Source organism: Coregonus lavaretus (assembly GCF_964263955.1).
Source record: "Coregonus lavaretus genome assembly, chromosome: 25".
In the NCBI taxonomy this organism is placed as follows: Eukaryota; Metazoa; Chordata; class Actinopteri; order Salmoniformes; family Salmonidae; genus Coregonus; species Coregonus lavaretus.
The window spans coordinates 24,969,600-24,986,457 of NC_140012.1; the positions used below are offsets into that span (position 1 = coordinate 24,969,600).

General features: G+C 41.3%; 1 protein-coding gene across 2 annotated transcripts in view; it reads left to right on the forward strand.

Annotated features, from left to right (window-relative positions):
* The window catches only part of arhgap17a (Rho GTPase activating protein 17a), a 74,327-nt gene that overhangs the window by 19,011 nt on the left and 38,458 nt on the right, over positions 1 to 16,858 (forward strand). For both annotated transcript variants that reach the window (XM_084141845.1, XM_084141846.1), the window contains exon 2: positions 9,604 to 9,643. In XM_084141845.1, coding sequence (XP_083997971.1) covers positions 9,604 to 9,643 — 40 coding nt within the window. The remainder of the gene's footprint in view (positions 1 to 9,603; positions 9,644 to 16,858) is intronic.

Below are 16,858 nucleotides of genomic sequence, written 5' to 3' on the forward strand. Positions count from 1 at the left end.
TTTCTATGTGAAAAGCCAATACCATAACAATGATTTTGTAATCCACATTCAAAAGTGATACTGGGCGGAAAGATCCACATGACAATGGATCCTTATCTTTCTTTTTAAGTAGGGTTATTGTAGTCAAACATAGCGATTGGGGAAGTCCATTTTTCTCTAGAGCTGCTGTGAGCATTAGTAACATATGCTTTAGTAATTTGGGATTTCTATCAAATTCCACTGGGAATCCATCATTACCAGGAGATTTCCCATTTTGTGGACTTAATGGCCTCCACCAGCTCACCTAGGGAAATGTTTCTATCCATATACATTTTCTCTGGCTCACTTAAAATTGCCCTTATTAAGGACATCGTCTATCTCTTTGAACTTTTGTTTTTGGATTGATACAGTTTGATTAAATGTTTAAAGACTAAGTTAATTTCAGGATGATCCATTGTTATACTAATATCTGGGTTTTTAATGCTGTATATGGTACGTTCCTCTTTCTTAATTTGTCAAGCAAGAATTTTCCCCGCACTTTCACCTTGCTCAAGATATTGTTATTTGGATATCAGGGCAGCAATCTCTGCAGAGTGGGTTTTTGTTATGTTATATTCAAGATTCAAAGTGTTCAGCTGTTGAAGGGTGTCAACATTTCTATCTAAGTTGTGTTTTCTTTCTAAGTCGTGGATTCTCTTTTCTAGTATTTCACATTTTCTATTGATCTTATTTTTCTTATGTGAAGAGTACGACATGATACAACCTCTCATATATGCTTTAAGACAGGGATCATCAACTAGATACGGGCCGATTGTTGTTTTTTTTGGTTCTTGAGCGGATGGTCGGTGGGCGGGAAAATAATTACAGATCAACTGTAGACTGCAAATTTTACTGAAACACAATAATTTCAAACCTTACTTACATTTGTATACGATCACGTCTCTCTATTATGCGTAGGAATACTTGGGAACAGATTTCCAAAATGTAAATCAATTGGACCTGATTTCCTGGAGTTTTTACAATCTTTTATGTCCCTTTTCTTTGTAAAATATTTATTTATGTATTTATTTTTTGCTCAAACTTGGGGAGCCAAATACAACCACCCGCGGGCCACCAGTTGGGGAACCCTGCTTTAAGAGCTTCCCAGACAACAGTTCAGCATACTTCATTATAGTCATGTTTTTGTAAATTAAATGTAGATCTGTGTGTTGATATGAGGTAAACTCTTTATCTCCAAGTAACATTGTGTTGAATCGCTATGTCTTTGTTAGGTTTGAACTTAAACATGAACTTAAACATGAAGGACAATGGGCTATGGCCCATAATTATTCTAGGAAGGTGTTTACATTCAGAAACACAGTCAATTAAAGAAAAGTTTACAATAAAAAAAAGTCAATTCTTGAATATGAGTTGTGGACATGAGTAATAGCAGTATTCTCTTTCAGTTGGATGTTTTTATATCTCCACAGTTCACATAGACCCATCTCTTTGTTGTGGTTTAATACCTTAGACATGTTAGGAAGAGGATATCGTTTAGTTGATGATGTCTGTAAGTCGCTCTGGATAAGAGCGTCTGCTAAATGACTAAAATGTAAATGTAAATGTCTAGAATTGCATCCCGCACACAGTTAAAATCCCCCCCCCCCCCCATATAATATTCCGGTTACATTGAGAGAGTTTTAGTATAAGGTCGTTAATGAACTTTGGGTCATCTTCATTTGGGCAATAGCAATTCAGTAAAGTTACTTTTTCTTGTGCCAGGTTTCCTTTTACCATTATAAAATGTCCATTTGGGTCTGTAATAATTTCTGTTGATGTAAATGGGACTTTTTTTATCAATGAGAATTGATACTCCTCTGGATCTTGAGGAGTAGGTGGAGGAGAATGTTAACCCATCCCAAGCCTTTCATTTTTTTTATTGCTGATAGGTGAGTTTCTTGTAAAAAACATATGTTGGCGTTATTCTATTTCAAATAAGAAAATACCTTAATTATTGTGACTGTCTGCACAATTCTATTGACATTCCATGTTACACATGTTAATGAATTCATATCTTAAGTATTATCCACAACATGTGATATTGAGATGGGTCTTGACATATTTTTTGTTTCATATTGACTCCATACATTATGTAAGGTGTTGATACACTACATAAACAGCTACAATGGAAATAGTTTTGATAAATACTCAAGCTTAGTGGGCATGTATTCACAAGACATTATATATATATATATATATATATATATATATATATATATATATATATATATATATATATATATATATATATATATATATATATATATATATATATATATATATATATATATATATATATATATATATATATATATATATATATATATTAATCACTCATGTTCCTCTTTCACCTCCTTCCCTTTCCCCTTTGATGCTTCCCGTATGAATCTGTCCTGTCGTCAGCAAACAGTCGTGGGTGAACAGGGAGTACAGGAGGGGACTAAGCACACACCCCTGAGGGCCCCTGTGTTGATGGTCAGCGTGGCAGATGTGTTGTTGCCTACCGGCTACTGAAGGCTAGACTCAGACGAGGCTGGGGGTCTGCTGTTGGCCACCCATCTCTCTGTGTGACTGATATCTGTGTGGTACAGTATCTGCCTATTATTATTATTTTGTAAAGTTTTTTTGGGAGGTGGAATGAATTTGTTTTTTTTGAAAAGTACACATTGTGCTCCAAAGGACTTAATAGATACTCTAAATGATGATTTCTTAACTACACTAAACAAAAATATAAACTCAACATGTAAAGTGTTGGTCCCATGTTTCATGAGCTGAAATAAACGATCTCAGAAAGTTTCCATATGCACAAAAAGCATATTTCTCAAAGATGTTATGCACAAATTTGTTTACATCCCTTATAGTGAGCATATCTCCTTTGCCAAGATAATCAATCCACCTGACAGGTGTGGCAAATCAAGAAGCTGATTAAGCAGCATGATCATTACACAGGTGCAACTTGTGCTGGGGACAATGAACGGCCACTCTAAAATGTGCAATTTTGTCACAGAACACAATGCCACAGATGTCTCAAGTTTTGAGGGAGTGTGCCATTGGCATGCTGACTGCAGGAATGTCCACCAGAGCTATTGCCAGATATTGAATGTTAAGCCGCCTCCAACGTCGTTTGAGAGAATTTGGCAGTACGTCCAACTGGCCTCACAACCGCAGACCACGTGTATGCCGTCATGAGGGCGAGTGGTTTGCTGATGTCAATGTTGTGAACAGAGTGCCCCATGGTGGGGTTATGGTACGGACAGCATAGAATGGTTGATTTGCTCATATTTGCAAAAGCCTAACTGATTTGGCTGGAGGAATGGGAGGAAGGAATATACATGCATAATGATCTGCATGTCATTGTAGCAGTAAGGGAAAACACTGCATGAAACTCTTCAGTTAACACACACACACACACTGCCCAACGTTAGGCACCAAACAGAATTGAAGGAACACCAGAGAGAGTTTTTTTTACATAGTTTAGGCTTACATTAGGCCTATATGAATCCTACATTCTGAAGCACATCTCATGAGCGGCATACCCTTTGTCTTTCTTCCTGTGCCAATCAAATTTGCCTGCACCTACTGTCCAGTTAGCAGGTTGTTGGCTAGCTAGGTAACATGACTGAACAAAGTTGTTTGTTGTCAAACCAATAATTAGCGACCCAGGATTAGTTTAAAACGGCCCACGACATGGTTTGTTAAGTTATATAAAATGCGCACAAATCCTGATAGAAAGAAAAAAGGTATCTCAGTAATATTGTTAATATACACTACATGGCCATAAGTTTGTGGACACCCCTTCAAATGAGTGGATTTGGCTATTTCAGCCACAACCGTTGCTGACGGGTGTATAAAATTGGCGCACACAAGCCTAAGAACCATGCGCAATGCCAAGCGTCGGCTGGAGAGGTGTAAAGCTCGCCGCCATTGGACTCTGGAGCAGTGGAAATGCGTTCTCTGGAGTGATGAATCACGCTTTGCCATCTGGCAATCCGACGGACGAATCTGGGTTTGGCGGAAGCCAGGAGAACGCTACCTGCCCGAATGCATAGTGCCAACTGTAAAGTTTAGTAGAGGAGGAATAATGGTCTGGGGCTGTTTTTCATGTTTCGGGCTAGGCCCCTTAGTTCCAGTGAAGGGAAATCTTAACGCTACAGCATACAGATCAAATTTTATTTGTCACATACACGTGTTTAGCAGATGTTATAGCGGGTGTAGCAAAATGCTTGTGTTTCTAGCTCCGACAGTGCAGTAATATCTAACAAGTAATATCTAACAATTTCACGACATATACCTAATACACACAAAACTAGTAAGGAATGGAATTTAAGAAAATATACATATATGGACAAGCAATGACAGAGCGGCATGGACTAAGATACAGTCGAATATTATAGAATAGACTGCAGTATATACATATGAGATGAGTAGTGCAAGATATGTAAACATTATTAAAGTGACTGTAAACATGATTAAAGTGACTAGTGTTCCATTTCTTAAAGTGGCCAGTGATTTCAATAGGCAGCAGCAGCCTCTAATGTGCTAGTGATGGCTATTTAACAGTCTGATGGCCTTGAGATAGAAGCTGTTTTTCATTCTCTCGGTCCCAGCTTTGATGCACCTGTACTGACCTCGCCTTCTGGATGATAGCGGGGTGAACAGGCAGTTGCTCGGGTGGTTGATGTCCTTGATGATCTTTTTGGCCTTTCTGTGACATTGGGTGCTGTATGTGTCTTGGAGGGCAGGTAGTTTGCCCCTGATAACGCGTTCGGCAGACCGCACCACCCTCTGGAAAGCCCTGCGGTTGTGGGCAGTGCAGTTGCCGTACCAGGTGGTGATACAGCCTGACGGGATGCTCTCAATTGTGCATCTGTAAAAGTTTGTGAGGGTTTTAGGTGCCAAGCTGAATTTCTTCAGCCTCCTGAGGTTGAAGAGGCTCTGTTGCGCGTTCTTCACCACACTGTCTGCGTGGGTGGACCATTTCAGTTTGTCAGTGATGTGTATGCCAAGGAACTTGAAGCTTTCCACCTTCTCCACTGCGGTCCCGTCGATGTGGATAGGGGGGTGCACCCTCTGCTGTTTCCTGAAGTCCACGATCATCTCCTTTGTTTTGTTGATGTTGAGTGAGAGGTTATTTTCCTGGCACCACACTCCGAGTCCTCACTTCCTCCCTGTAGGCGGTCTCGTCATTGTTGGTAATCAAGCCTACTACTGTTGTGTCGTCTACAAACTTGATGATTGAGTTGGAGGTGTGCTTTGCCACGCAGTCATGGGTGAACAGGGAGTACAGGAGGGGGCTGAGCACGCACCCTTGTGGGGCCCCAGTGTTGAGGATCAGCAAAGTGGAGATGTTGTTTCCTACCTTCACCACCTGGGGGCGGCCCGTCAGGAAGTCCAGGACCCAGTTGCACAGGGCGGGGTTCAGATCCAGGGCCTCGAGCTTAATGATGAGCTTGGAGGGTGCTATGGTGTTGAATGCTGAGCTATAGTCAATGAACATCATTCTTACATAGGTATTCCTCTTGTCCGGATGGGATAGGGTAGTGTGATGGCGATTGCATCGTCTGTGGATCTGTTGGGGTGGTAAGCAAATTGAAGTGGGTCTAGGGTGACAGGTAAGGTAGAGGTCTGGGCCGGCAGCCTTGCTGGGGTTAACATGCTTAAATGTCTTAATCACGTCGGAGAAGGAGAGGCCACAGTCCTTGGTAGTGGGCCTCGTCAGTGGCACTGTGTTATCCTCAAAGCGGGCGAAGAAGGTGTTTAGCTTGTCTGGAAGCGAGACGTCGGTGTCGGCGACGTGGCTGGTTTTCCTTTTGTAGTACAGTGACATTCTAGACAATTCTCTGCTTCCAACTTTCTGGCAACAGTATGGGAAGGCCCTTTCCTGTTTCAGCATGACAATGACCCGTGCACAAAGCGAGTTTCATACAGAAATGGTTTGTCGAGATCGGTGTGGAAGAACTTGACTGGCTTGCACATATCCCTTACCTCAACCCCATTGAACACATTTTGGATGAATTGGAACACTGACTGCGAGCCAGGCCTAATCGCCCAACATCAGTGCCCGACTTCACTAATGCTCTTGTGGCTGAATGGAAGCAAGTCCCTGCAGCAATGTTCCAACATCTAGTGGAAAGCCTTCGCAGAAGCATGGAAGCTGTTAAAGCAGCAAAGGGGGGGACCATGATTTTGGAATGATAGGTGTATTTTAGAACTGTTTAGCCTAGAGCTGAGCTGTTTTCTCTGCCCATGTTTATAACAGGCAATTAAAGTATACAATGTATCTGCGAGCTGCTCCAATGTAATAAAGATACAAATACACTGAGTGTACAAAACATAAGGAACACCATGCCATGTACTAAGCAGGTGAATCCAGTTGAAAGCTATGATCCCTTATTGATGCCACCTGTTAAATCCACTTCAGTCAGTGTAGATGAAGGGGAGGAGACAGGTTAAAGTAGGCTTTTTAAGCCTTGAGACAATTGAGACATGGATTGTGTATGTGTGCCATTCAGAGGGTGAATTGGCAAGACACAATATTTAAGTACCTTTGAACGGTGTATGACGATAGGTGCCAGGCGCACCAGTTTGATTGTGTCAAGAACTGCAACGCTGCTGGGTTTTTCACACTCAACAGTTTCCCATGTGTATTAAGAAAAGTCCACCACCCAAAGGACATCCAGACAACTTGACACAACTGTGGGATGCATTGGAGTCAACATGGGCCAGCATCCCTCTGGAATGCTTTTGACTCCTTGTTGAGTCCTTGCCCTGATGAATTTAGGCTGTTCTGAGGGCAAAAGGGGGCACAATGCAATAGTAGGAAGGTGTTCCTAATGTTTTGTACACTCAGTGTATAACAAAAGACTCATCAGGGTCTGCATTCCTGCTCACCATTACGGATAATTTATATACACTACCGTTCAAAAGTTTGGGGTCACTTAGAAATGTCCTTGTTTTCGAAAGAAAAGCATTTTTTTTGTCCATTAAAATAACATCAAATTGAACAGAAATACAGTGTAGACATTGCTAATGTTGTAAATGGCAAATGTAGCTGGAAACGGCTGATTTTTAATGGAATATCTACATAGGCGTAAAGAGGCCCATTTATCAGCAACCATCAGTCCTGTGTTCCAATGGCACGTTGTGTTTGCTAATCCAAGTTTATCATTTTAAAAGGTTAATTGCTCATTAGAAAACCCTTTTGCAATTATGTTAGCACAGCTGAAAACGGTTGTGCTGATTAAAGAAGCAATAAAACTGGCCTTCTTGAGACTAGTTGAGTATCTGGAGCATCAGCAATTGTGGGTTCGATTACAGGCTCAAAATGGCCAGAAACAAAGGACTTTCTTCTGAAACTCGTCAGTCTATTCTTGTTCTGAGAAATGAAGGCTATTCCATGCGAGAAATTGCCAAGAAACTGAAGATCTCGTACAACGCTGTGTACTACTCCCTTCACAGAACAGCGCAAACTGGCTCTAACCAGAATAGAAAGAGGAGTTGGGAGGCCCCGGTGCACTACTGAGCAAACAAATACATTAAGAGTGTCTAGTTTGAGAAACAGGCGCCTCACAGGTCCTCAACTGGCAGCTTCATTAAATAGTACCCGCAAAATAACATATGCTTAAAGTACTTTGCTTCCTCTTTCAAAATATTGTTTGGTGAATCTCAACGTCAACAGTGAAGAGGCGACTCTGGGATGTGACCTTCTAGGCAGAGTTGATATGCGCATGAAAGTGAAGTGGATATTATTGGACCGGCGCATAGTAGTGGCTGTTGTTCAAATTCAGTTGAACTTAAGCAAAACTGACTTTATTAACATTTTATAAAAGGCGGCAGCAGTTTCTTTAGATCGGTACGACCGAAAAATATGTTATCATCATATGAAACGGTACTACAGTATTCTAAAATGTTGGTATTATAAGATTTATGACGTTTTGGTACCGTGATATTACCGTGGTACCGGTATACCTTGCAATACTAGTTTACATGATATCCACCAAAACGCAACTATATCCTCAATAAATACAACAGTAAATACAAAACCTGTTTAGTTTACCTTTTTCGGTACCACTTAAAGATGTGTCTGTCAATGGCAGTGGATAATAAGTACCACGAGGAGTGTTCTGGCTGAATGAATTAAACATTGTCTCGAAGTAAATCTGAAACTGCACAGTTCAAAAGTTCACAAATAAACATTGAAACGCAGTAACATGCAGTTAGTAATGTCACCACTAGGTGTCAGCTTTTGTCTTGAGTGGATTTACAGCAGTTAAAGGTCATGAAAACAAACACTTTATGGCAACCTTGCAATGAGAGTACGTTATGACAAGTACACCCTAGCTTTTCATTACGACAATGTTTTCGTACCGAAACTATATGTACATTACACTGTTATTCAATACAAAATGTATTGGCTATAAATTTCAACGGCGAATGGCATGCGTTGATGACTGAACGTTTATGCAGGCAAATGCTTGCTGCACTGTTTTTAGTCACACGTTCTAATTTAGATAGCTAGTAGCTAACGGTAGCTAGCTATCTATCTCATCATGAATGCAAGCACGGCCTAAATGATATGTCTTGCTTTTTCCAGATTGTATATTTCGAAAAACTAACTAAATAAGCTCACTAGCTAACATAATAGGCCCAGACAGTAAGAGTGTTATTTTAGAATGAAGACCCGAGTGTTCACTATGCCGCCAGTCCAGTGTTGTCACATAAGTAGCACAGATTGTTAGCTTGCTAGCTAAGCTAACTACCTTGCTGGCTAGATAGCTAAGCTAACATTAAGTGAGAATGTGATGAGGACAGGGCTGCTTGCTTGGTGAAGTGTACTTTAGATTATTTCCTTTTCAAATACGCTGGCTGTGGCAAGCTACTCACCATCAAACCACCATGCCTACTTTCAAGTTCCTAGGGCTGAATGATGTTCAATGAGCAGCTTGTAGAGTGCCCTCTTCAGCATTTGGGTGCCAACCATTGAACATTTTAAGAAAATGAGCAGACGTGTTTGTTTATGCTATGTATATAATATCTGTTCTTTATCTGTGGAATAAAGACCGATACAAATATTGCTGTGCAAGGCTAATATCAGCCAACAATATTTGTCAACCGATTTGTCAACCGATTTGGTAGGTTGTGGGTTTGATTCCCAGGGGGGGCCAGTATGAAAAAAAAATAAAAATGTATGCACTCAATAATGTAAGTCGCTCTGGATAAGAGCGTCTGCTAAATGACGTAAATGTAAAATGTAAACGTTGTCGGTCGGGCTTTCATGTGGTTTTCTAGACTGGGTGCCAGTCTGTCTGTGCTTCAACCAACTCCCTGTTGTCTCACCAAGGCAACAATGTACCATAGTAGTGTTGTATAATGCTGTTCAAACAGTGTGGTTGGTAACCAGGCTAGTGCAGTGGTTCACATGGAGAGATGCCTGGCCATAATACCTGACCCTGTTCTACTGCACTGTGTGGAATCTAGTCTGCCTGGAAAGGCCTCATTGCATTGACAGTGTTTGCACATACAAAGTGTCTCTAATCAGTAGCTGTCAAACCTAATCTATCTCCTGTTGTGTTTTCTCATCCACAGAGCAGAGAAAACAGAAGTCCTCAGCGATGACCTTCTACAGGTAAATAAATAATCACCTAGGCTACATTTTTGCATTTACTCTACAAACTCTCCCATTTACTTACTGTACAGTAAGTCAATGGAACTGCAGACTCAGCATATGTGAATACAAGAGGCTCTTAGCTGAGTTACAGATGTTGTCATGCTTCCTCATGTTGGTAACAAAACAAAATGTAACATTCTGCCAGGAATTCTGACAATCTTTGGTACTAGTGGTGCCAAAATAATGTGTATGAGTATGTATATTCTATTAATTTCAGTTTAATTCAGTTTGATGCTCTGGGTCTCCTCCAGTACTGTTCGCAGTCTTGTTCCCAGGGAAATTCCCATTTAGTCTAGAGACAGTAGGTGGAGTCCCTCAGAATTCCTGTTTATCAGGGAAGACATTCCATACACTCCAAACACTTTATTTCTGTCATTCCGGAATGTTCTCCTCCACCCCATTCAAAGTCAGAGAGGGCGTGCGTGTACAGAAAAACGCTATTGAAAAGAGACAGCCTCCTGCTGTTGCTTCAAGCCCTTTTCTCTTTCAGTCATGCTAGATAACTAGCATGCGTTTGACTGGAGAGAGAAGTATACTGGAATGAAACAGTCATGGGACCCAAACACACAGCATTTGAGTGACAACTAGCATGACAGTGTTCTATTTAGAAGCAGTATGAGGCGTTGTCATGGAAGGAGTAAGTGTCTGTCCAAAAACAGTTATGAATAGCTGCTACTGAGGTGAGGACACTTTATAGTATCTGACAGTTGACTCTGTTTCCCTTCAAGACATTTTGTGTGCGACCTTCCTTAAACAACCTTCCATGGCCCACTGTGACTCAGACTCCTCTGTATTCCACATGTCACATCTCTCACGCTACCATGTCAGTCTGAGAACACACTGTTGGATCTTTCTCGTTTCCCTAGAAGCACTGGAGTGGCTGGTGCTTGATCACCACTGATTGGTTTTCTGCTTCAGCCAACTCCACTCTCTGTAGTTTGTTGTCATTCCATACGTGTATGCTCTGGGTTAGTGGGTTTGGCATCCATGTTTGCTCTGGTTTTGCCTGCTGTAAATGTATGGCATACATGAATAGGCTAAAGAGTGGTCAACAGCATAAACAGATGAGGCATCCAGTAGGGCTGGATGTGTAGAATTGCAGGATATGTGCTTTAAGACTGTAAACTTTTCTCTGCACCCCATGACAAAATGAATAATATATAGAATTGCAGGAAATAAGCTTTAAACCTGCAAAATGTTCTCTCCGCCAGCAAGAGTGGTGTGAACAGTTTGTGTCATGAACAGTGCTTGTGCCCATAGAAATAGATGTGGCGCGCGGGGGGTGTTCCCCAATGCTGGAAGAGGAGCCTGAGTGAAAAAGTTTGGGAACCCCTGGTTTAGGCTACTGCTGTTTTGGATTGGACACAGACAAGCTTTCACACCCTTTCTCTGGCAAAGCGTGTTGTGTGCTTGTCTGGACATGTTCTCATCAGTCCTGGCACACACACTCCTCAGTCACATTACAGTGGAGATTCCCTGCTCAGTGGATTCGTCATAGACCAAACTAGGCTCTGAGCTGATCACAGTTAGTACAACTTCTGTCTGGCTCTTTCACATCCTTTGTTTGTTTAGTCAGTGTTTCCGCTGCAGTCATTTAGCTGTGGCGCTGCACCATGGCAAATAAATATGGAACATCAACAAATATTTCTGCCGAGGCGCACTTTAAAGATGCTAGAACAGTCCACATTTACTTTTCCTCTACAAACAAAAGGAGTAATGAACAGAAAAGTAGTAGAATAGTTGATCTATTTACCTAGTCGGCTTGTTGTGTGCATTCTACAGTGCCTTCAGAAATTATTCATACCCCTTGACTAAATAGCCTTGGTTTCTCAAATGACTGCCTCGCCTGGTTCACCAACTACTTCTCAGATAGAGTTCAATGTGTCAAATCGGAGGGCCTGTTGTCTGGACCTATGGCAGTCTCTATGGGGGTGCCACAGGGTTCAATTCTTGGGCCGACTCTTTTCTCTGTGTATATCAATGAAGTCGCTCTTGCTGCTGGTGACTCTCAGATCCACCTCTACGCAGACGACACCATTTTGTATACATCTGGCCCTTCATTGGACACTGTGTTAACAAACCTCCAAACGAGCTTCAATGCCATACAACACTCCTTCAGTAGCCTCCAACTGCTCTTAAACACTAGTAAAACTAAATGCATGCTCTTCAACCGAACGCTGCTTGCACCCGCCCACCCGACTAGAATCACTACTCTCGACGGGTCTGACCTAGAGTATGTGGACAACTACAAATATCTAGGTGTCTGGTTAGACTGTAAACTCTCCTTCCAGACTCACATTAAGAATCTCCAATCCAAAGTTAAATCTAGAATCGGTTTCCTATTTCGCAACAAAGCCTCCTTCACTCATGCTGCCAAACATGCCCTCGTAAAACTGACTATCCTACCGATCCTTGACTTCGGCGATGTCATTTACAAAATAGCCTCCAACACTCTACTCAGCAAATTGGATGTAGTCTATCACAGTGCCATCCGTTTTGTCTCCAAAGCCCCATATACTACCCACCACTGTGACCTGTACGCTCTTGTTGGCTGGTCCTCACTACATATTCGTCGCCAAACCCACTGGCTCCAGGCCATCTATAAATCAATGCTAGGCAAATCCCCGCCTTATCTTAGCTCATTGGTCACCATAGCAACACCCACCCGTAGTCTGCGCTCCAGCGGGTATATCTCACTGGTCATCCCCAAAGCCAACACCTCCTTTGGCCGCCATTCCTTCCAGTTCTCTGCTGCCAATGACTGGAACAAATTGCAAAAATCTCTGAAGCTGGAGACACTTATCTCCCTCACTAACTTTAAGCATCAGTTGTCAGAGCACGTTACCGATCACTGCACCTGTACACAGCCCATCTGAAATTAGCTCGCCCAACTACCTCATCCCTATATTGTTATTTATTTTGCTCATTTGTACCCCAGTATCTCTATTTGCACATCATCTCTTGCACATCTATCATTCCAGTGTTAATACTAATTGTAATTATTTTGCACTATAGCCTATGTATTGCCTTACCTCCATAACTTGCTACATTTGCACACACTGTATATATATTTATTTATGTTGTATTTTTGACTTTGTTTTGTTTTACCCCATATGTAACTCTGTGTTGTTGTTTTTATCGCACTGCTTTGCTTTATCTTGGCCAGGTCGCAGTTGTAAATGAGAACTTGTTCTCAACTGGTTTACCTGGTTAAATAAAGGTGAAATAAAATAAAATAAAAAACGTATTCCCCATTTTGTTGTTACAGCCTGAATTCAAAATGGATTCAATAATGTTTTTTTGTCACCCATTTACACACAAATGACAAATGCAAAAAAAAAAATCATTTATTTTTTGCAAATGTAATGAAAATGAAATACAGAAATCTCATTTACATAAGTATTCACACCCCTTTGCTATGACACTTCAAATTGAGCTCAGGTTAATCCAATTTCCTTTGATCATCCTTGAGATGTCACTACAACTTGATTGGAGCCCACCTGTGGCCAATTCAATTGTTTGGACATGATTTAGAAATAAACACACCTGTCTATATAACGTCCCACAGTTGACAGTGCATGTCAGAGCAGAAACTATACCATGAAGTCCAAGGAACTGTCCATAGGTGGAATTGTTATGAGGCATACAGTACCAGTCAAAAGTTTGGACACACCTACTCATTCAATGGTTTTTCTTTATTTTTACTATTTTCTACATTGTAGAATAATAGTAAAGACATCAAAACTATGAAATAACACATATGGAATCATGTAGTAACCAAAAAGGTGTTAAACAACCAAAAAAAAAAAAAGATTTAGATTCTTCAAAGTAGCCACCCTTTGCCTTGATGACAGCTTTGCACACTTTTGGCATTCTCTCAACCAGCTTCATGAGGAATGCTTTTCCAAAAGTCTTGGTGTTCCCACATATGCTGAGCACTTGTTGGCTGTTTTTCCTTCACTCTGCGGTCCGACTCATCCCAAACCATCTCAATTGGGTTGAGATCGGGTGATTGTGGTGGCCAGGTCATCTGATGCAGCACTCCATCGCTCTCCTTCTTGGTCAAATAGCCCTAACACAGCCTGGAGGTGTTTTTAAAAAAATCATTGTCCTGTTGAAGAACAAATAATAGTCCCACTAAGCGCAAACCAGATGGGATGGCGTATCGCTGCAGAATGCTGTGGTGGCCATGCTGGTTAAGTGTGCCTTGAATTCTAAATAAATCAGACAGTGTCACCAGCAAAGCACCCCCACACCATCACACCTCCTTCTCTATGCTTCACGGTGGGAACCACACATGCGGAGATCAACCATTCATCTGCTCTGCGACTCACAAAGACATGGCGGTTGGAACCAAAAATCTCAAATATGGACTCATCAGACCAAAGGACAGATTTCCACCGGTCTATTGTCCGTTGCTCGTGTTTCTTGGCCCAAGCAATTCTCTTATTATTATTGGTGTCCTTTTTAATAGTGGTTTCTTTGCAGCAATTCGACCATTAAGGCCTGATTCACGCGGTCTCCTCTGAACAGTTGATGTTGAGATGTGTCTGTTACTTGATCTCTGAACCATTTATTTGGGCTGTAATCTGAGGTGCCGTTAACTCTAATGAACTTATCCTCTGCAGCAGAGGTAACTCTGGGTCTTCCTTTCCTGTGGCAGTCCTCATGAGAGCCAGTTTCATCATAGGGCTTGATGGTTTTTGCTACTGCACTTGAAGAAAAAGTTATTGACATTTTCCGTATTGACTGACCTTCATGTCTTAAAGTAATGATGGACTGTCGTTTCTCTTTGCTTATTTGAGCTGTTCTTGCCATAATATGGACTTGGTCTTTTACCAAATAGGGCTATCTTCTGTATACCACCCCTACCTTGTCACAACACATGATTGGCTGAAACACATTAAGAAGGAAAGAAATTTGACAAATTAACTTTTAACAAGGCACACCTGTTAATTGAAATGCATTCCAGGTGACTACCTCTTGAAGCTGGTTGAGAGAATGCCAAGAGTGTGCAAAGCTGTCATCAAGGCAAAGGGTGGCTACTTTGAAGAATCTAAAATGTATTTTGATTTGTTTAACACTTTTTTGGTTACTACATGATTACATATGTGTTATTTCATAGTTTTGATGTCTTCACTATTATTCTACAATGTAGAAAATAGTCAAAATAAAGAAAAACCCTTGAATGAGTAGGTGTGTCCAAACTTTTGACTGGTACTGTATATCTGGGGAAGGGTATAAACATTTATTGAGTGTTGAAAGTTTCCAAGAGCACAGTGGTCTCCATCTTTGGGAAATTGAAAAAATATGGGATTACCCAGACTGCCTAGAGCTGGCCGTCCGACCAAACTGAGTAACCTGGCAAGAAGGACTTTGGTCAGGGAGGTGACCTATAACCCAATGACCACTGATAGAATCATAGTTCCTTGGCTGAGATGGGAGAACCTACCAGAAGGACAACAGTCTCTACAGCACTTTACCAATCTGGACTTCATGGGAGAGTGGCCAGACGGAAGCCACTCTGAGAAAAAGGCACATGACAGCACGCCTGGAGTTTGCAAAAAGGCATGTGAAAGACTGAGATCATAAGGCAAAAGATTCTGTGGTCTGATGAGACAAAACTTTTACTCTTTGGCCTGAATGCAAAGCTATTACCGTGAAGCATGGTGGTGGCAGCATCATGCTATGGGGGATGGTTTTCAGCGGCAGGGACTGGGAGAATGGTAAGGATAGAGGGAACAATGAATGGAGCCAAATACAGGCAAATCCTTGATGAGACCCTGCTTCAGAGTGCAAACGACCTTTAGACTGGGGCAAAGATTTACGTTCCAACAGGACAATGACCCCAAGCATACAGCCAAAGCAATGCTGGAATGGCTTCAGTACAAGAATGTGAAAGTCCTTGAGTGGCCCAGCCAAAGCCCAGACTTGAATGCCATTGAAAATCTGTGAAAGGACTTGAAGATTGCTGTTCACCGCCGCTCCCTATCTAACTTAACAGAGCTTGAGAAAATCTGCAAGGAAGAATGGGAGAAAATCCCCAAATCCAGATGTGCAATGCTGATAGACATACACAAGACCACTCAAAGCTGTAATCGCTGCCAAATGTGCTGCTACAAAGTGTTGACTCGGGTGTGAATACTTATGTAAATGAGCTATTTCTCTATTTAATTTTCAATAAATTAGCAAACTTTTCTAAAAACATGTTTTCACTTTGTCATTATGGGGTATTGCGTGTAGATGTGTGAGAAAAAATATATTTAATTAATTTGGAATTCAGGCTGTAACAACAATGTGGAATAAATCAAGGGGTATGAATACTTTCTGAAGGCACTGTAGGCGAGAAATATTCCTCTCGAGGCACATTCACGTTACGAGTGCAATAGGGAGGGAAACATGCATTCTCACAAGCAGTCAATGCACAATAAATCTTGCAATTGTGGGGAAAACAGCAGTTTCAATGGCCTTTGTTAAATATGGTTTCTGTGAGAAGTATGGGCAGGGGGTGAGTTACCCCGGGTAGCGGGTTACCCCAAGTTACCCTAGCAGGTAGGCCTGCATTAAATTCACTGTTTTTATGCACGTTTTTTGGGGACATAAAATGTATCAATAGGATGCTAACTAGTTAACACTAGAACTGCTGGAATAGCTTATTTTTATGACAAAATAAAAAAAAATACCCCAACCACCAAGACGCGCAGTCAAATTATGAAAACATCAGTAGCCTAAACATCATTATAAGCACCAAGTGGCCCTGATAAATAGTGAAATTCAGCACAAAAGCAATAATGGCATTATAATTACTCCCTGACCAAGGCCCTTCTCCCTGATTGCTCAGTTTGTCCGGGCGGCCAGCTCTAGGAAGAGTCTTGGTGGTTCCAAACATCTTCCATTTAAGAATGATGGAGGCCACTGTGTTCTTTGGGACCTTCAATGCTGCAGAAATGTTTTGGTACCCTGTGTGAGAGAAATGTTAATGTAACATATTTACCTGCTTTGTTTAATATTAATAGTTGACAATTACACTACCGTTCAAATTTTTGGGGTCACTTAGAAATGTCCTTGTTTTTGAAAGAAAAGCAATTTTTTTGTCCATTAAAATAACATAAAATTGATCAGAAATACAGTGTAGACATTGTTAATGTTGTAAATGGCTATTGTAGCTGAAAC